The 22,074-nt window shown below is 37.2% G+C and overlaps 1 protein-coding gene across 6 annotated transcripts in view; it reads left to right on the forward strand.

The window, feature by feature from the left end:
* Nucleotides 1–22,074, forward strand: part of LOC137660311 (BUB3-interacting and GLEBS motif-containing protein ZNF207-like) — a 102,433-nt gene that overhangs the window by 47,911 nt on the left and 32,448 nt on the right. For 4 of the 6 annotated variants that reach the window (XR_011047665.1, XM_068395121.1, XM_068395122.1 and 1 more), the window contains exons 6-7: nucleotides 6,115–6,390; nucleotides 6,480–6,844. Coding sequence is in view for 5 of the 6 variants with exons in the window: in XM_068395121.1 (XP_068251222.1) it covers nucleotides 6,115–6,390; nucleotides 6,480–6,844 (641 nt within the window). In the remaining variant the exon portion in view is untranslated. The remainder of the gene's footprint in view (nucleotides 1–6,114; nucleotides 6,391–6,479; nucleotides 6,845–22,074) is intronic. The other 2 variants (XM_068395124.1, XM_068395125.1) reach the window with 2 other exon arrangements.

Raw genomic sequence — 22,074 nt, forward strand, 5'->3', positions numbered from 1 at the left:
TAATACTAACTTTACCAAGGTTATAACTGATGAACACTCAGTTGGGATTTAACCAACATCAAGCCAGAAATTGACTGCAATTTAAAGTGACATTCACCATTAACCCAGCTAGACAGCCTTCAATGAGGTTGTGTTAACCTTCCTTAGCATCTCGTTACTGAATGTAATAATAAAACCAGAAGGCCATCAGCAATTGGTAAGCCCCTCTTAGCATTACTCTTGAGACTAATTGTTGTCGTTGTCTATCCCACCGCTATCCCCACATAAGGGTGTTGCCTGATATGGTACCATCAGGTATGGTTTATTATTTGGCAGAGGGTTTTTACGATTGTATCCCCTTGCAGTCAGCAACCAGGTAATGGCAATGGGCCTAACTTTAAGCTAAATAATTCAACTACAAAGCAGCAGATGTCCTTTTAATTGCTTTTTACGTCATGCAGGACGTATAGCAGTAGTTTTCTTACACCCTACTAAGAGGCAAAATGTTTAGGGCAGTAAATGTTCTAATAAAATTATGGAAAATTACAAACTAGGTTTGGAGGGCAAGAAACAAATAATCATTATTACTACTGTATTAATAGCTAAGCTACAACCCTAGTTGCAAAAGCTAGATACTATAAGCCCAAGGGCTCCAACAGAGAAAAATAGTGAGGAAAGGAAGTATATAAACTATATGAGAAATAATTAGCAATTAATGAAATGTTTTAAAACCAGTAACTTCATCAAAACAGGTTCCATATATAAACCGTTAAAAGACTTTTGTCAGCCTGTTCAACATAACATTTGCTGCAAGTTTGAACTTTTGAAGTTCTACCGGTTTAACTAGCTGATTATGAACAGGATGGAACTCTCCTGGAAGATCTTATTGTAAAGGATGATCAGAATTATGAAAAATCTTACGCAACATTCATAACGAACTAATTGAATGGCGGTGCCACAGATTAATATCTATATCAGGATCAAGGAACTTGATAGACCTGAAGTTCCTGTCAAACAAATTAACATGAGAATCAGCAGCTGAAGACCAGACAGGAGAACAATATTCGAAACGAGAGAATGAAAGAATTAAAACTACTGCAGATTAGATTGATCACCAAAAATCTTAAAATGCTTTGTTCCTCAAAAGTAAATTGGCTGTTGAGAATTACACCTAAAATTTTAAGTCATATAGAGTTAAAGAAACATTATCAATGCTGAGCCTGCATGTAGAGGAGCCACTGTCCTTGATCTACTTACAATTATACTCTGAGTTTTGTTAGGATTCAACTTCATACCCCATAATTTGTACCATGCACTATTTTTAGCTAGATCTCTATTAAGGGGTTCAGCAACCCTAGATCTACATTCAGGAGATGGAATGGAGGCAAGGAGTGTCATCAACTGCATATGCAACAAGCTTGTTTTCTAGGCGAAACCATGTTATATGTATATAGTATGAAAAGTAATGGGCCAAGAACACTGCCCTGAGGAACACTCAGATATCACATTCCAATACTCACTATGGTGACCATCAACAACAACTTTGCAATCTGTTATTTAAAAATTCAATAATGATGCTAAGAAATGACCCACTCACTCCCGACTGTTTTGAGTTTGAAAACAAAACCCTTATGATTAACACGGTCAAAGGCAGCACTAAAATCAAGGACAATCATACGAACTTCCTGACCACAATCAAGGGATTTCTGTACAGCATTGGAGATTGTAAGAAGGGCATCACATGCTCCAAGGCCTTTACAAAAACCAAATTGCAAACTAGGGAACAATTGATTACTTTTAGCAAACCTATTAAGACATTTTGCCAAAAGACGTTCAAAAACTTTAGATAATATGGTAGTTATGAAAGTTGGCCGTTAACCAGTTGTACTTAAGTTACACATTTACTTTGTGGAATAACATTATCCATTCTCCAACAAGTGCTAAAAAGCTGCTTGCTAACTTGCACAAAATACTGGATAACTTTGTAGCTTTGAAATTTGCAGTCTTTATAAAAAAACAAAGGAAAAATACCATTTGGGTTTGCACCTCCATAAGCATCAAAGCCCATCAAGAGAGCTTTGATTTTGCGAGATCGAAAAGGCTAAACTACAGTATGGTCCTGAATTATGTGGTTCCCCATTTATGCGGTCGCTATTTGAAAAAATAAAAAATCCTATCTTGAAGCTGTTCAGTCTGGGAGTCAAGTGTTACAAGAATATCACATCTAATGTCTTTTTAAGTATATTGGTAGCCCTAAATACGGTGCTTGATAATAAATGTTACAAAACTATATTTACCTTACAACATAATTCCATAGTAAATAGCCTATTTAAGGAAAAATTCCAAATCAACAATGAAATCAACTTTACTATCTAAGTCCAGCTGACAAAATGTAAACAGAATTGTGGTTATGTTCTCGGTAATCTCTATCTTTCTCTAACCTTTCGATAATTTTAATGGTAGTGTTAATTATTTTTTAGTACAATATATATAAAAGCTTTATTTTTCCCTTCGGTGGTTCAAGGTTTTCACACGTAGGCTTGGTTTGTTTATCGGTAGTAAATAGCCTAAATTTCGGTAACGAGTCGGCAATATTTTGTCATTTTAAGCAGTATAGATTTGTTTTATATAGTATATGGTATTATTATAAAAACTCTCAGAGAGAGAGAGAGAGAGAGAGAGATTGATCTGATACCAGAAACCTCAAATCTCTCTCTCTCTCTCTCTCTCTCTCTCTCTCTCTCTGTGTGTGTGTGTAAGAAATAAAATCTTAGTTCACATGTGGCAACCTGAGTTTAAGAATGAAATTAACATGACTATTGTTAGTTGTGGCAATCAATTCCTCGCTTCAGGTAGTACAAGAAAACGGCTGATCTCTCTCTCTGGAGATGTTTTTCTAAGTTGTTGAGTGGGAACTTGTTGCTCTAGGAAAGTCTCCCTACGTCACTTCCTAAAAGATCAACAGGGGAGGATAAAGAGCAATGTCGCTCAGGGCACAAACGCCCTGTTAATAACTTTACTGATGTAGTTCACTAACTATCACTCTTAAATACGAAAAGGAGAATTGTACTCTGTCCAGAAGAGGCCTACACACACTCTCTCTCTCTCTCTCTCTCTCTCTCTCTCTCTCTCGTTCGTTCGTTCGTTTATGTGTTATACAATACTTACATATAGATGAGGAAACAAAAATCAGTTTCCTTAAAAAGTGGCAATTAAATATGAAACGGAAAAATTATACCGTGTATACATCCATTTCAATCGTGACTTAAAATATGGCATCCAATTTAGTCAGCAAACTGCCATTTTTAGGAAACATCATTTTATTCTAGAAAATTGTACTCTTTAAATATTCAATTTTGCTTTAAGAAAACATGTAGTTTTGTTTGTAAATTTTGGGTGTGTTTTGAAAATTGAGTATTGCTGACTCAATTTTGTTTAACTTTTGGCTATGACTAGCTCAGCTGATGTCTAGCTGCTGCTCTCAAGAATATCCGCGTACAAATACAGTAACAGTTTTGTTTATACCATTTCTTAACTTATTCAAACCCTCTATACAGTTAATGTTACATAACCACCAATGTGTTATAACTTATGTTTTTTTTTTGTTTAGTACATTTAAAACTATCATTCTCTCTCTCTCTCTCTCTCTCTCTCTCTCTCTCTCTCTCACACACATTTCTTACCCCTCTTTATCTCTTAACAAATGAAATCTTTCTTCTCTCTCTCTCTCTCTCTCTCTCTCTCTCTCTCTCACACACATTTCTTACCCCTCTTTATCTCTTAACAAATGAAATCTTTGTTGCTTCACAAAGTTTGTATTAAAAGTCAATCATGGTTCAATTTTCCTTATTTTCTCCAATCTCGCACCATAAGTCACATCGAACATTATAGCGGTAGCCAATTGTTCGATGACTTTAAAAACCAACCGTAGTACTTTCTTCTTCTTTTACTTTTTTTCAGATGGTTCCATAATTGAGGTGGGTACAAGTTGACTAATAATTTAAGTTAGGAAAAGTATTTTGGATATGGAATAGACAGTTATCTTTTGTAAAAGTTTAGAATTATCGTAAATTACCATTTTGTCATTAGCAGCAGTTTGCTATCGATGATTGAATGCAAGTAAAATATTTGAAATAAGCATTTGATATCATTAGTTATCACTTTAATCATGCGTGTTTAATGCGGTAGTTTGTTCATTATGACCGAAGATGGAGCGGACAGGAAACAAATGGGTTTCGTTTTCAGGTGGCGTCTTAAGGAAAAAACATGATATAAATGGCATTTGTTTAATTTCGAAGTTCTGAGAGAGAGAGAGAGAGAGAGAGAGAGAGAGAGAGAGAGAGAGAGAGAGAGGAGAGAGAGAGAGAGAGAGAGAGAGAGAGAGAGAGAGAGAGAGAGAGAGAGAGAGTATATATTTTATAATGGTTAGCAAATATAAAATTTCTAAAAGACAAAGATGAGTTTAAGTCAGAAAAGTGTGACGTTTTATCAGATTCTGAGAGTTTCTATTTTTAAGAATACAGTATTTAAGGAGTATTAAATTTAATAGATAAAATTGAAATTTTTCATACATTTTTTTCTCAATTTTTTCTCATCTCTCTAAGAGTCAAGGCTAACCTATTGTGTGGGTTAATTTTCTCATTATAATTTTTTTTTATGAAATTGTTGTAAAGGTAGTAAAAGATATGGCTGTAATCTATTTTAGACCTTTATCAGAAACCATAAAAACCCTCTAAAGGGTAAAAGGAAAGTTTTTTTTTTTCTTCATATTGGGTGATACCAGAAATCATAAAAAACTGTGTAGAGGGAAATATTTTATGAACATCGGGATGTCGCTGGAAAGCATGAAAAACACTTGAATGCCCAGTCATTCTTTTTTTGGATACTATAGCTTGTGTTAAGGCACTGAGATCAAAATTTAAATGTTCATAAATATTTACACATTATTCCTGTTCACATGGAAAAACTTTGTTCCATAATACCAAGGAAATGGTTACATTCGTGAACAGTATTTTAAAACCTTGACCAATTTAGAAAAGTATTTCATGTTAAATGTATATGTAGAGAGCAGACTTTGTTGTCCTCAGTGTCTCGTCTTTGACCAACCTGTTTTATTTGTCAGAAGTTGAGTTCATCATAGGTTGGTCAAATAATTAACTGCTCTTTTTATCTTTAACCGTGTGATGGAAGGTTGCTCCCCTCTTGGTGCCACAGGTAATTTATTTTTTGCCGCTTCCAGCCAATCTAGTTGCCGCTGTTTATCCCTTATTCATGTTGGAACTTAATACAACCCTTCCACACAGCTGTCACTTATAATCAGTGTGCTTGTAACAGCCTACTCATTATTTGACTTGGTTTTAATTTGTGTTTTTATTATTCTCATGTGATTTACTGTACTTCTGAGCCTACCATTGCAAGTACTAAATGGTAACAACTTTACAACATAGCATTACTACTTTCCTATATTTTATTTCTTTTTTACTTTTTGATTTTTTCATAATTAGTGGGTTATGTTTAAAGTGCATATTGAGGTTGGATTAATACACACATTTCCAATTCTAAATAGTATTCCCTTTTGGAACGTGGTTCTGATTAGTGTATTTCACATTACTGTACTGTATTGGTTGTGTTATTAACCTTGATACACTGCATTATGATGTTAGTGAAAGAATGGAGGTCATCATTAAATTATATAGATTTGTTACATTATTTATGCCTTGTCTTTAGCTATATGTTTTAGAAATTTGAAACTAAAACTATTAAAGTAATATTTACATTATGAATAGCTGAAGCTTTAGTGGTCAGATCATTTCATGTTGGTTTTTCAATTTCATTTGATGCTCATCATAAAAGGGTTTGGTAAGGTTCTTTACATTGATATTATTTAACAAGTTTCATGTTAGTGTAGAATTATGTATGAAAATTACATTAAAGGATTAGCGTTATGAAAATTACCATTAAAGGATTACCTTGTGTGGTTGCGCTCGTGCGAATGTGTGTACTTATGTAGCATTTGTATGTATGTGTGTTTCGTGCTGTGTTGGCTGGTGGTGGTAGTGTGACGGCAGTGGGTGGCAGCATGGGTTTTGGCGGGGCTGTACTGTGTTCACGTGTCTTCCTCTCACCCTCACGTAGGAAGAGAAGCGGGCAGGTATGCCTCGGTACCAGCAGGCTCCCCGAGTCTCTCCCCAGAGGGCTCGGGCTCCAGCCCCGGCTCCACCTCCGCAGCGCGTGGAGTCTCCACCCGTGAGTACTGCACCTTCACATCTCTCTCAACTTGTGCCTGCCTGCCTGGACCATTTCTACCCACCGGCGATGTGTCTAGACACACAGGTGCAACCCGCCTCTACTGTGTCATTGCCAGACCTGGATTATTCTAATTGCAATAGGATCAAGCACTTCAGTACTACTGTCAGTCAAGAAGAACAACAAATTTGAAATTCTAATACAAAATTAGCTTGTAAGAGCAGTATAAGACATAATGTGTTATCTGTTTTCAGGAGGAGCGCCGTATGAAGATGGCGAGGTACACCCAGGCCAGTGCTGCAGCAGCAGCCATGGCTATGAGTGGAATGGTGTCCCATCACGCAGCAGTCCGCCAAGGACATCCAGGTGTGGTGGTGGAGGCCCAGCCTATGGTCTCGACTATAGGTCCCAACATGGTGACAACTATGTCCCAAGCCATGGTACCCACTGGCCATGTAGCTTTACCTGTAACCATACCTGCCATAATGCGGCCAAGCATGCAGCCTATAATGACGCAGCCAATGGTTTCCGCTGCTGTACCTGCCATTCCTGGAGTGCCTACGGGTATGCCCCCCCCTCCCCATTGGAGGTATGAGACCACCCATAGGTATACCACAAGGTAAGTACTCTTCCAATAATTCCCCCTCCCCTACATGTCCCTGTCTTTAGGTAAGTGAAAGAAATTTTCATCAGGTGGGCAGTCTTCTATGTGAAGCCTACTTACAGCTATTTCTCTAGATGCAGTATTGAAACCTCACAATTAATCTGTTGTTCAATACTTTAACTTGGTATACACAACAGCAAGTTGTATGTGCCCAAGTGTTTACTTTTCAGCAGTAATAATTTGCCATGTGTATCAATTCATAAAAGAGTATGCTGCTATCTAAGAATTTCTGTATTTGAAGTGTCTTGCTTAAAGATACATTACTTTCATTTGACTAGTTTTCGTTCCCAATAACAATATGTCAATGGTAGGATAATTGCTTTTTTTCACTTGAATTTTCAACTAAATTTATTTAAGATTCTCCTTAGGATTGAGAAGGTAATTTTGTCTTTTGATACATATAACAATTTTGATGTTTAGTGGGTGGATGTGATGTGAGGTTCACTTTTGCCTAGGTGGTGTTGTACCTTAGTATGATTGCTCTGAATGGGTTGAGAAAATGTGAAACTTGACATGTTTGTTATGGGCAGTACAGAAATTAGGTTTAAATGGGAAGTTTGTGTGAGAGTTTTATTGGTACGTTAATAATCCTCAAACTAATATTGCAGTATAGATTACAAAGGTTGATTATATATGAAGGATTTACTTGATTGTAGAAAATTCACAAAATCTTTATCATTAGGCTTGGAGACTGGCACATATCTTATGAATTATATTGGTTGGCGTGTGTGTGCTTCGACATGCTTGTTTGTGAATGTGTTGGTTTTTTAGGGAAGCTTATGGGTCTTAAGATTTTGCATGTAGTGTTGACTAATTTAGGCAGCAAAGATGGGAGGATTGTAACATGTAAGCAATGCGCATGAATTTATTCTGGTATAGTACACTTTCATCCCTGTTGATGTAACTTTCATTATTATTACCTCGGAAGCTAATTTAGTGTTGAGGTTTTCCATTCATGAATTGAGAGATGTTTGAAATCTTGTAAGCTTGAATGACATGCCCTTTCAACCTATAGTATTAGAGTAGATAATCCCCAACTGCATTGGCAGATGGATGGGAATTCTTATTTTTGCCATCGACTACCTAAGGTTTGCAAGGTTATGTCCTTTCAAATTTCTTCTAGTCTTATTTCCTTTTCAAGTCATGAAAATGCAACATAATCTACCTCTTGTGTACAGTTCAAAAAGGTACTTTTTCTCTATCTAAATGTAGGAGTAAGGGTATTCAGTATTGTTAGCGTGGCTCTTTAACTGTATTGAAGTTGACCGGTTGGTAACACATGATTAGGAAGTTTTAATGTCACTGATAGATTGTTTAGTCTAGTTACATTAGCTAGATTTCCATTTGTTTTCTGTAAATTGAAGTTTAAGTGAACACAATTTTCTCTCTCTCTCTCTCTCTCTCTCTCTCTCTCTCTCTCTCTCTCTTTTTTTTTGACCAGAGGAGACACACTTCACACACAAGTTATATCATAGTAAGACAGTCATTTGAGTGTTGAAGGATATTAGTAGAGGATAAATATGCTCATATACAGCATTATTGAGTTGTTTGTACATATTTTAATTCTCCAATCCAGATGAATTATATATAATCATTGAAGTCAATTTCTTCACTTTGCATGGAGCTATTGTAAATTGATTTTATATCCCTGCTTAGTTTTCATTAATAACATGTTGCTGTAGAGTTCTGACCTTATTGCTCTTTTAGTTTGTGGATTAGGATTTGAAGGGTTTACTGAGGCTATGCAAAGAGTATGTCACAATTCATTAACATAGTTTTCCTTTCTTTGTTGTGGTATGTATTGGTGATCTTTCTATGTTGAGGTAGTTAAAAAAATAGATTGGGTTTTCCAATTTATGATAAGACCAAGTTTGTTCACTTTTCTGTTTGGTGTAAATGTTTCACTGGAGGGTTTGGGTTATGTTTTGACCTGTTTAAGTTGTAAAGGTAACAGTATTCTGGTTTCATTCGTTTGTTGTGGATTTGTCATCCTTCTGTTTATGAAGAAGACTTTCAATCACATGGTAGTAGTCATTTAAAAGTTGTATCTGATGAAACCAGCATTTTTATCGTATGATCAACAACTTACATTTAACCATGAGGGGAGGTGGACATTTGACAGTAAAATCCAATATGTGAAATCACTGATAGGAAAAAAAAAAATCCTTTTTAATTTTTTTATTACCCAACACAGTGGGTAGAAAGATCATTCATTATCCGCCCTAAATAGATGGACAATTAATTACTTGTGTATAAAGACTAGAAAATATAAAATGCCTTAATGGTTAGATCTTTCAAAACCTTTTTGTATACAGTAAATGCTTAGTGACAGTAAGGTAAAAGTTCTCCTTTAGCAAGGCTATTCATGAAAACCAGAGTATCGTTACTTCTGAAAATGAGTCGAATTCTTGCTGGTAACTACATAACTATGTCAGAACAGTATTATTTAAGCTATACATTGGACAACCTTGTCAAGAAACAAGTTTATATGATTGAAGGTACAAACAGAATATCCACTCTCCTAATCCTTAGTGTCATACCCTTTTCTAACTTTTTCCTCATGGTTTTACCTAGACTGTCTTTTGCACTGACATTAGATATGTATAATTTTAGTTGATAAATTTTAACATCACAAAAATTTAAATGCCTTTCAGTTCTATCTCTCTTATGTAGTAAATGTACGAGGTACGTTGCTATTTCGTTTATCAGTTATGTATATGATTCTCTCTCTCTCTCTCTCTCTCTCTCTCTCTCTCTCTCTCTCTTATAAGTGAAATGATTTGTTTTAATCTGACACGACATTGATTTTGAAAGTCTCATTAGTATGGTCTCACTTTTCATGGGCTACATAAGAATTAGTTAGGAAAGAAATGTACGAGGTACTTAGCTATCTTGTTTATCAGTTATGTATATGATATTCTCTCTCTCTCTCTCTCTCTCTCTCTCTCTCTCTCTCATAGTGTATATATGATATTGTTTTAATCAAATTCAGCACCAAATGGTCACTGTAAGGTGTCCAGAAAGACATCACTCCAGTGGCTGATTTTAGGGTCTTGCCTTTTGTCTTATAAAATGGCCTGTAGTTTTTAGTATGAGGTTAACAGTAGGCATAACGGAAGGGTCTTAGCAGTTTTCCTGTTGCCCCTCTCTGCACCCAAATTAATCTCTACAGCATAGTACTTAGTCCCTATATCTACTTTCTTCCTTATCTCTGTTCAACCTCTTACTAAATACCGAATGCTTAATAGTTCAAGTGCAGAATTTGCTGAGTGCATTTTATCAGTCAATAGCCTCTCTGGCCCCATGAACTGACCGTATGGCTCAAATTCCATAAATATCAAATCACTAACAGAAAAGTTCTTATCTTGTGTCAGTGAGAGTAATCACTGTAATCATGAAAGTATAAAAGTGGTTCAGGTTCCATAGGTTTATGAGTACAGTAAGCGATCGTTAGGCGGATATAGTTTAGGAATTTCATTAATACATAGGGTAACCCATTCAATTGATATTTCTTGATTTTTATTGGTAAAGGCTTATTAATTTTGGGGTATTTTTAATGTATTTGCAGTAAGAATGTTGCTGCAAGCAAGATTAAAATTCTAACAATGTTGGTAGTTAACTTTTTTTTGGTCTTTATAATGTGATGTATTCTTACTAACTAGAATAAATGGAAGGACCATGCATTTCTTTTCTCAATCTTGATGTAGAGTTTGGAAAGACATTGATACTAGAATGTTGATAAACGTAGAAGTCTCTTGTCTAGAGAGAATTAATTATGAGTTTTCACCTTATCCCAGTATAAACATTAAGTTTTAACTAATCAACTTTAGAAGTGTTCTTTTAGGCTTATTTTACCTTCTCAACGCAACTGGTCTTGCTTTCAGTATGAATAGTTAAAGGGTCTTTATAATATCTCTTCGCCTTCTGGGGTGGTTGGGTGAGGGTTTACCATCGTCATTGCCCCTAAAGCCAGTCACTTGGATTCCTAAAGGGTCATTGCAGTGTTCCCTCAGCCCCTATCTATATACCGTACACCCTTAACCTGTTAAGCGTCCCCCCTGGACCAGGTTGCCGTTAACGCAACCCCCCCCCCCCCCCCCCCCCCCTCTCTCTCTCTCCTCTCTCTCTCTCTCTCTCTCTCTCTCTCTCTCTCTCTCTCTCTCTCTCTCTCTCTCTCTCTCTCACATATAGTTTTGTGAAATCTCGTTGTCCAGTCATTCGGCAATGAGATGTCATTTTCGCTCTCGGCATCGAAAGAAAACTTTTCTTCAATATACTAGTCACTGGAGGATTCAGAACTAGTGCTCTCATTATCAAACAGGTTATCATTATTAAATTCCTCAACAAAAATATCATTTATTTCATCTAAAATAACCTTTCTCTTTAGACCGCTCATTGCAAAAGGGACAACAAACAAACTTTTCCGCATGAACGCTCAAAGCGCACTGAGAGGAAACCAGTTCTCTAACATCAAGCTACCTTCAGAAAAATAGCTGCCAGACATCATATAAGTTTCTATTTACAGCCCCCATATGCTGAGAGTGTTGCCAAGTGGTGATCCTATACTTACTATACGAGTAAACGTATTATCACGAGACTGACGGCTTGAAAAAGGCAATTAAAGTCATGAACGGAATATGCAGTTGAAGGCGGTACGGAGTAGATCGGGGTGAACGGTTTATCACGTGGGTGACGCTTAACAGGTTAATGTTTAACTTACCTCTTATTCTTTCTTCCATCTTCTTGTATTCCAACCTCTCTACTTCACTTTATATTGCAACTGTGGGGTTTATCACAGTTGCACATCAGTGTGGACGTGCTCTCGTTCCTGGGTGCATGGTCAATATGGCTCAGATTCCATATACTGTCTATACCATCAGTCCATTGGCACTTTGCTGCCCTGCACTTTTTAACTTGACTGTTGTCCATCCTCTGAACATCTGCTCTAGAAGGCAGGGCAACTGCTAGGTTTGACTCCCAAGTTGTACCACAGCTCTGAATGACCACCTTGGCCCATGTTCTGAGTTCTAGGGCCTAAATTCTATATATCCATCCCTTCAACACAACTAGTTGATCATTTGAATACTTGATTAACTTCCATCCACCTAAAATTAGCTGTGGTGCCATATGGCTTCAGCAGATCTTTTGGAATTTTTGCTTCTGTGCTTTAAGCAATTGAGAAATGAATTATGGGTTTTTAATATATTTTTGGCAAAGCTAAGTTGTCTTTTTGTATTCCAATCATATCCAATTGAATATTGTTAGCTAGTGTCCTAAATTTACTCAAGGATGTTAGGGGGGGGGTGAAACATACTGTAAGTAAATTGAAAGTCAACTGGCAGTAGAGGGTTTGAAACATGGGGGATATAGGACTTGAATAGCATGAGAAAATTGATTTTTGCAGAGAAAGAGTAGCTTTTTGCTGTTCGCACCTCTTGGTTGGCTTCTTTTAGTTCAAAGTTATAAATTTTACTTTTATGCCATGTATTTCTTCATACAGTACCTCCTTATATGGATGAATGTATATTTGATGAGTTTCCCAGAATCATCTCCATGTGGCTTTGCTAATGTTTAGACAATTTTAGAAATAATTTTTTATAAAAATCCAGGAAACAAAATTGTCACATCTGACTTTCACTTTTATTTCCACATTTGATATTTATTTACATTTGACATCTCTCTATATAGTTTGCACTATTTAATGAGGCCACTGTCCGTAGAATTTTTGCATCAATTTCACGTGGGGGTCAAGCGAATGGAACAAGATGATGTATGCTTTTGGCAGTTTTGGCCAGATTGTTTCATCATAGTAGTACTATATATGTAGTGAGGAGGGTTTGTAACTTAAAAAATAAGTTATACAGTATAACCAATTCCATTAAGGAACTGGAGTGAATAGATTTGACACTACTGTACTGTAGGGTAATAGTTATTTCCCTCATTTTGTCTCCACCCATCATAGTCTGTTCTTTGACCATTGTTGTAAATAGACATGAATGTTTTGTTTTCCACTTTACGCATTTGTGTTCCCAGCTGGTATCTTTTGATATATTTCTCTCAGCCTCAGCCTAAGTAGATTTTGTTTGTAGCACAATTGTGTAGCAAAATGTATTGCATTCTGTATGTTATTAATAGCAAGTAAAACCTCCATACCACTGAGGACGTGGTGGTTCTTTTACAGTGAAAGATAGCACTGTAATGTGTTGCAGTACTTGTGCACATTATTTTTTTTTTCTTCCACTTGCAATAGATAACTGCTTTCCTGCACAGGCTTTTGAGAATTTTCATGAAATGAAGCTTTGAAATATGAATGATTTATGGCTTGGTTGTTCTTCATTTGAAGGTGTTGGATAGAGGATCAAAAGTGGAGAATTTTCTTGTCAGATACCATACAGTATGAAGTGCTAAACTGAAATTTGGAATTAGATTTTGATGCATTGAAGTAATAGCTGAATATGGTAAATATATATATATATATATATATATATATATAAATATATATATATATATATATATATGTATATAAATATATATATATATATATATATATATATAATAGAAAGTATTATGCTTGGATTTCGTGTAAGGGGTGTTTATTTTCATGTCTATTTTTACTATTCTGTATAGATTATGTATTAATCTTGAAGTGATTGAAAATTACAAGAGTAAAGAGCTAGTTTTTTCTGTTCTGAAATTAGCAGTGTGTGTTTTTCAACAGGATGGTTGATGAATGCCGGTTAGATTGGGATTTAATGTTATTTTTAATCACCAAATTGCAACCCATTTCAGTATCTGATGCTAAAATGTAGACATTGGTGTAAAGGAGCTACTTGATTTACAAAAGCTTTGTTACTTTTTAACTACAATCAACTACAAAAGCTTTGTTACTTTTTAACTACATTTTTTTGAGGGTAGGAGGCCCGTGGACCCTATTTTAACATGTTAACTAATATCATTTGTTTTTTTTTTTAAATTTTAATTTTTTATATGCTACCGTATTTTTGGTAGAGCATTTCACATAGCTTTTTAGGCCAGCCTTTTTAGCATTTCTTTTAAGGCTCACTACTGCTGTTTATTAGTGTTTTCAAGCGAGTGCAATATTCTCAATGTGTGCCCTTCCTAATCTACCTGTAATGTTTAAGTAGGATGATAGACTACACTTTTGCCAGTATGTTTTTCTAAGTGTTATTCATCTCATGAAATTAAGACAGAGCCAGTAAGCTTCTCATGACTTTGTATTGTCTTTTGATTCCTGCTTTCTTCCTTTGGCAATTTAGAAAATCGTGTATTTCAAAGCTCTCCGTGCATCATGATTTGTCCATCATTCAGTTGGTATAGAAATAGAACCGTAACATAATTGGTTCTTGAATGCTTTGTCTTTGGTGTCCGTTTTCACTTATGTTCCCTGATGAATTGTCAGTAGCTGTTTAAGAGATTAAACACTTCTGTGTGCTTCAAAGCAGGTGGGTGGCGGGAGCAGTCACCCTAATTGTAGTGTTGTGGTTGACCTAGAAATTTTTTCTCCATAAAGAGTACCGAAGCTTGTAGCCAGTTAGTGAAAATTGATGTTCTGCATGCATTTCATAGGTCTTTATCTAGCAAAAGGTACCATTGCTAGGATGTTATAACATTTTCATCCGATGAATTTTTGTTCTATTTTCTTCCTCTTCCTCCAGATGTGATGAGATTAGTTTTCCTGTCAGGAAAGTACAGTGGATTGTCATGTTTCAGACTTTGAATTCTCACTTTGTTCCTTGAATAGATTTTGTTATAGTTATCATGCGTGTATGTGCTTGTTCGTTGCTGTTTTAAACATTAGATGTGCACAAGTCTTTTACTACTTAAATTTCTGCAGTTGGATATATTTGTTTTTATATTTTAACATTATAAACAATTTCTCTTGCTCATTGCACGAGGCGAAGAGAATGGGCTTTTTAGTTACATTTATAAATTATGCCATTGTTGTTGCCTTTTACATGTAATGTATTATTTTCATCGTACCTTTTTGTAAACTTATTAGATAGTGTAACTGTAGTTAGTGGTTACTTTGTGCATGTACGACATTATGTGCATGTGGGTGATTTTTTTCACTTTGTCTAGTGAAGCTTGTCTCATACATTTAAAGATTTATCAGTGAAGTAAAACTATGATTTTTATTTACAGTTTTTTCTATTTTGCTCTTATGTACTAAAGCATCGCCCTTTACCATGGAAGGTAGGGTTTTCTGATTTTTTCATTTTGCATTTGTAAATGTTTTAAAATGGATTTTCCACATTTGTAGGGATGTCCCACAATGTTACTGATATATATATATATATATATATATATATATATATATATATATATATATATATATATATATATATATATGTATATATTTTTTTTTTTTTTTTTTTTTTTTTTTTTGTAGTGAGGGAAACGGGATTGTATTTACCGAGGCACTTGGTTTTAGGAAAATGGCGATGGGCATTTGTTTTTGAACAGAAATTTGACAGCTTTAATTGCTTGTTCTTAAGCATCTTTTGAGAAATACTCAGAAGGCCTCATGGGACGTTAACAATATTGAATTCAAAATGTTGTTTTATCCAAGGAAGTTTGATTAGATTAAAAAAAATTCTTTCCAATATGCCAGTTGTCAAGTTTGGCTGTTAAGGGGATATTAGAGATTAACAGCTCTCTTAAACAGATTGAGCAACATTTTGTATAAGTAAAGAAACAATTTACCGTAGTTTATTTTGTAATAGGTAAATGAAAACTTCCAAGTACTGTATTTGTTTTTCATTCTTAAACTTAAAAATTTCAAATAAGTCGAGAGTCCTCATTACCAATTAACATGCAGGGTTGCCAAATCTTAGTTGATATTTAGTTTGCATTTGCTTTATATAATCAGTTTAGTAGGCATGGGTTGAAATGTCTAATTTAACCATGTAAATATTACATGCAGCAATCTTGTGAAATCTTTGTCAATGCATCGCTTTATACGTAACCTTTCTAAGCATGCTGGTTGTTTGATAAGAGAATATTTAGTAAGGTTTTAAGAATTTACAGTACTTGTAAAGAATGTAAAAATTGTGCTGTTCTTGTTAAAGCTTTTTTTCTATAGCTTCAAGCCAAATTAAAGATCTGAACCAAATTCTAATAATGCTGTGGTTTATGTCATTCATAATTGGTTTTAAGTATGTATAAATATTGACAGTGCAGTGGTCTTAGTGAAAAAAAAAAAAAAGTTCTGTAGTTATAAGCGTCTTGACATGCACAGTTTGGAAATTGTCACAGGATGACATTTTCATTAATCGGCCAAATTTTTTATGGCATTCAAGAGTTTTTGTCTCCCATCTGTTGTATATGATAATGCTAATGTGCAGGGCCACATTAGACACTGAGAATGTATTTATTCTAGAGAATGTGGGGAACGAACCGTAAGTCAAACCGAGCTTTGGTTGTAACTCTTGTGGAGTAAAGGTAGTCCATTGCTGCAAGGTTTCACTGCTGCATGTTATTTTCAGTAAAGAACATTCACTCCATAAGATATGTAGGTCACATTGCATTCAAAGGTTAGTGAATATTTTGATTTAATGTTTTATGGGATGTAATCGGAGACCTGTATCTATAAATTCTTCCATTAGTTGCAATGACACTTTTACCTTTAAATTTCTCCTTTCACCTTCGCAAAGACTTTTTAGTTACGATTATGTAGTTTTGCAGTACAGTAAATGAGCATGAAAAGCTTGTTGTGCACTTGTTTTTACAAACAAAGGAAAAGCTGTAAATATATGCTTTAGTAGCTTTATATTTTTAATTTTTTACTTGATACCACATTTAAAAATGCTGTTAGTCTGTTGTGTCGAGGTGATTGTATGGTTAGTTTGATTATCATTCAAATTTGGAGGTTAGATTCATTATCAAATCTGATTTGAGCAATTTATTTATTTTTTTTTTTCTTTTCCAAAATAAAGTTGTTGGTGGTTTGGCATTGTGAAAGATTGTTTCTTGCTTTAGCTCAATTGTTAGTTGAAAGTCTTAGCGTTTTCTGGCGTTGTTACATAAGAATTAAGTTTTAGGGTATTTACTGTACATTGTTAGTCTTATGAAATGGTAAGACCCAAGTTCCACATCACAGTGGTTTGAATATATCTCCTATAGAGCAAATACACATGCACTGTGTTAGAGGTTTTTGCCACATCCATTACGGCACCTTAGGTACTCCCACCTTTTAGACTTTGCCCTCCCAATCATGATGTGTTTTTCCTTCTTGGTTTCCAGTCTCTTAAATTTTATTGTTTTTCATGTTACACAATGGCACAATGGCCTCCCTGTTCAAAATAGCCTAAGTTTGTGAATCCATAGACTGTGCAGTATACAATCTTTATTTTGGGTACTCTGTACGTGAAGTTTTCTCAAGTCAAGTTTACACAACTGTCAATAAGCAAAATCTGACTACACCTTGGACTGGCAATATCATGACTTTTGAGAGACCGAAAGGAGAGGGAAATAGGAATTGTAATACATACCCTTCTTGATTTTTAGTTGGTTAGCTTGAATTTATATTGTACTATCATTGGTTGTAGCTCATTATGTGAGCTCAATTTTCAGGATTATAAAATGGGCGTATTGCTTCCCAATAAATATGAATCAGAATTTATATTGTACTATCATTGGTTGTAGCTCATTATGTGAGCTCAATTTTCAGGATTATAAAATGGGCGTATTGCTTCCCAATAAATATGAATCATAATGATATACCTATCATTGATCCTGTTTGGTCTTGGGTCTTGTAGTTTTGCAGGTTTTGTGAGACCATTGGTGATGTTTTAGCGGAAGCCATTGTGTTCTCTTGATAAACAAACTTTAGATGTTCCAAATACCACAGGGAAGAAGCAAATAGTCCCTCTGTTGTATGACCTTTTTCTGCCTGTTCTTTTGGCTATAAATCATGTCGGAGGATTACACCACTACCTCATATCATGTAGGGGGTGTGTATTGTCTATCAGTGGACCACAAGCTCTGCACTGTAAGCTTTATTTAAAGGTCTTCGCAGCATCCTTTTACCCCACCAGTTGCACATGCTTTTCAGAATTTATTTATACCTTCTTTCACTTACTTTCTTCCGTCTTGCTGTCTACCCTCTTAACTTAATTTTATCCGGCAACTGTGGGGTTGCGTGAAAGTTGCTTCAGGCCCCTGAATGATCCCCCAATCCGTGGGCCTTCTGGCCCAAATTTGTAAATCCATTACAATCCTCAACCTTTATAGCATCAGCTACTGGTACTTCTATAGCCCATCTCACTTTTTCCGGTTATTACTTGGTAATCTATTTTCTTTGTGAGTGACCTTTCCTCATACTGGTGTTCAGGGTAGTAGTCCTCTCCACGCTCCTGTATGCATGTGAAACATGGACGCTATATAGAAACGATATTAAAATCCTAGAACGCTTCCAACAAATGAAACTGAGGCAGATCTTGAAAATCCCCCGGGAGAGCCACACCACCAACATTGAAGTCTTAGAACGTGCCTCGCTGACCAGCGTGGAGGCCACCATCATCCACCACCACCTCCGCTGGATAGGACACGTGCATAGGATGGATCCATCTAGGCTCCCAAAGAAAATATTCTACGGAGAACTGACCCAGGGCACCAGACCACGAAGAGCCCCGAAAATGCGCTACAAAGATCAACTAAAGCGCACCCTGGCTCTAAATGACATCGATCCTTCCTCATGGGAAGAAACAGCCAGGGACAGGAAAACCTGGAGGAGTACAGTACACCATGGCACCGTGGACTTCGAGGAGAGGAGGAGACAAAATGAGGAGGCTAGGAGGAGAAGAAGGAGAGAGCGATTAGAACAGCCCCGCCCACCACCTACCCTCCCTTGTGAACACTGTCCGCGACTCTTCCACCACAGACTAGGACTTACCAGCCACATCAGGCATAAGCACCCACCCCACAGATAGGAGGCTGATGGCTAACGACAGAACCCAATACTCGGACACGAGTGGGCGCCGACGACGACGATGAAGTAAATTGTCTTGGTTTTTACAGTATGTTTGCAGATGCATCATAGTGCTATGGCCGTTCTGTGGTAGGCATAGCCTCTGCCGAATTATGTCTAACAATTATTATGATGATATACTGTATCACAAATAGCATATTCAATCCAGGGTAATCACCCATTTTAATCTTGCTGTTTAACCATTGTATCAAGACAAGGAGCTATGATGTCCTTGTAGTTGGAAGGGTGGCCCGCCTTTCAATGTTTGGTTCTTGAAGAATTTTGAAAGCATTAATTTTGCTCACTTTTTGTTCCGATCAAAGAAAGATAAAAGTTGTTTTAGTTTTCTATAATTTTGAGCTTTGCTCTATCATCTCTGGTACCCTTTGTATTTTCTCCATTCTTCCCGTTTTCCACCTTTCTCTTTTTTAAGTCGAGAATTCTTTGCCTTAGTTTCAAATACAGTAGCACCTCAGATTACATGTTTAATTCGTTCGTGGAGCAAGCTCGTAACCAAAAATGCTCAATAATATAAAGGAAGTTCACTCTATGCGTTTCACAAATCCATGAATACACTTAATCATTTTAATAAGTTTGTAATGGAATTTAGTTTACAAACTATAACCCTTAATATCATATATTAATACAAATTAATAATTTACAATGAAAAAAGAAATATATTGACAAATTAACTCTCCCTTACCTATGAGGAGAGTCATGGCTGACGTGAGGGAGGAGAGAGAGGGGGAGAAGGGGGCCGGATAGTGCTTGGAAGGAGGACCTCCCTGCATGGAAACTGGGTAAAATATTTTGAGTTATCTTTCTGGAATGACATTCATTGTCACTGACTGTATTTCTTAATTTACACTTTATGGAGTTTTTATTTTTTACACCTGCATTCAATTTTGATAAGAACTAATCTAGAGACAAGTACTTTTCCATTTAAATATGATAAAACCCACATAAACATTGCGTGTGTGGTGTATAAGCACCATGAGATTTTTTCTGGCTGGTCTTACGAGTAGTTGTCCACAGAAACAATGTGCATGCTGAGGGAAATTTTTGCTCGTAAGCTTACACGATGCTCGTAAACTGAATTGAATTTTTATGCTCATTTGTTCCGTAACCGAAATACAAACCACGCTATTTACAAAGGGTATTACTTTTAGCGTAGCTGAAATGGCGAGCCATTAGAATTTAACGAGGGTGTATTACCCCCGCGCTAGTTAGCGGGGGGGTAGGGGAGTGGTAGCTAGCTACCCCTCCTCCCCCTCACACACAGGAGAATACTCACTTTTCACTTTTGGCTCGGACTGTGACAGACGTCTCTGTCTTGGTCCTCGCTTGGCAGCCATTGTCTGTTTTGTCTTTACTTAATCGCTTACTTTTCTTTTACTCAATATATATGTAAACATGTTTTCATGTTTGTATATATATTTGAGTATAGAAATAAGTAAGTTTCCTTTTCAGATGTGTGTGTGTAGTGTACGATATCTTCGTGGAGGCCTCGGCAGTTAGGCCACCACGGCCTAATTTTATGGGTTGCGATCGAGTTTGACTTCGGTCTTTCTCTCTCTCTCTCTCTTGAGGTCGTTCACCCTTTTACTATGTTTTACTACGCCCTTGTAGCTTCCTTCCCGTGTGGGTGGGGTTGCTACGCCGTACATTTTGTCTCAATTAGTTTATGAATCTAATTGTAGTTGTTAATTTTTCAGCTTGTAGAACGATTCCTTTCGGGGTTTTCGTTTTTTCTTTAGTGTTCATTCATTTTTAAATTACATAATTACATAGTTACATAATTATAATTGTTATAACTCTGTTTTGGTTACAGCTCTCCTTCCGCGAGTGTAAGTGGTTGTGAGGGCACGTGCCTGTTGTGTAATTCTTGTTCCTTTTCCTCGGGATTCCTCTTCGGAGCCTTCCCGGGGGAATGAATGTGTACTAATATTATTTGTTTTATTTTTTTACAGTTACCGATCTAGTTCGTTTCTGTAATATAGCAACGGTGTGAGCTGTCTGGTTGAGTCCTGGGGATTCGGCTGTTGCTGCCTCCCCCCTTGTATTGTCGTCAGGGGCGTGTCTCCTTCTACTGGTAGTACTCCCGTGTCGACGGACAGCTCTCCAGTTCATTTTAGAACAGTCAGGAGGCTTGCCTCCTTGGGCGGATAACTTTCCTTCCGAGGGAAGTTTTTTCCTGTCCAGGCTTGAGCTTTTCCTCTTTTGGGGGGTTCTTCTCTTGCCTTTTTTTCGTGCGACTATGCTCTTGGTGCTGAGCGGTCGCACCTGCAGTTTCGCTCAAGGGGCTGGGCAACTGCAGGAGCTCCTCTTCGGAGGATTGCCCCTCTTAGGTCACTGGCTGACCAGTCTCTTCCACGAAGTGTTTCTCTTTCGTTCGCGAGAGAGTACACTCATAGAGACTCCTCTTCGGAGGTTTCTTCTGTTGCTGTTGCTGTTGGCCTCCCTCGCCGTAAGGCCCTCCGTCCGCCTCGTCGTAAGGGCCTCTCATCTCCCTATAAGGGTGCTTGAGGCGCCTTTTTGAATCTCCGTTTGCAGCCTACAACTTCTTTTTCTCGATCTTCCGTCTTGGTGCAGATGGACAGCAGTCTAATCTCGTCTTCCGACGGGCAACGGTCTTCCCGACGGACAACGGTCTTCCCGACGGACAGCGGTCTTCCGACGGACATCAGTCTCCCGGCGGACAACGATCCCTTCGGGGCAAAGGGTTGCCCCCACGGGGGTTCTTCCCTTGCGTGCCAGGGTTTCCCTGCGCGCCCTTCTGTTCGTCAGCGCTCTCCTGTTCGTCAGCGCTTTCAAGATGATCTTCCCTGTGGTTCCTGTTACGTGCCCTGTGCGCCCACGTTCGCCCTCGCGATCTAGAACTTCGGTTCAGGTCGGGGTCAAGGACTCTTCTTCTTTGTGCAGGCTTCCACGCGTAGCCTTCTGCTCGTCAGCGATCATCAGCTCGTCAGCGATCATCAGCTCGCCAGCGATCGTCAGCTCGTCAGCGATCATCAGCTCGCCAGCGATCTCCAGATCGCCCACGTGTGTTACAGCTGGCACGCCAACGTTCTCCAACACTTCTGAAGGAACATGGTTCGCCAGCTACTAGCTCAACTGCGGATGCTGATCGCCATCGCGCGACCCTCAACTGCAGATGCTGACCGCCATCGCGCGACCCTCAACTGCAGATGCTGAC

This window comes from Palaemon carinicauda, chromosome 20, assembly GCF_036898095.1.
Source record: "Palaemon carinicauda isolate YSFRI2023 chromosome 20, ASM3689809v2, whole genome shotgun sequence".
Classification (NCBI taxonomy): Eukaryota; Metazoa; Arthropoda; class Malacostraca; order Decapoda; family Palaemonidae; genus Palaemon; species Palaemon carinicauda.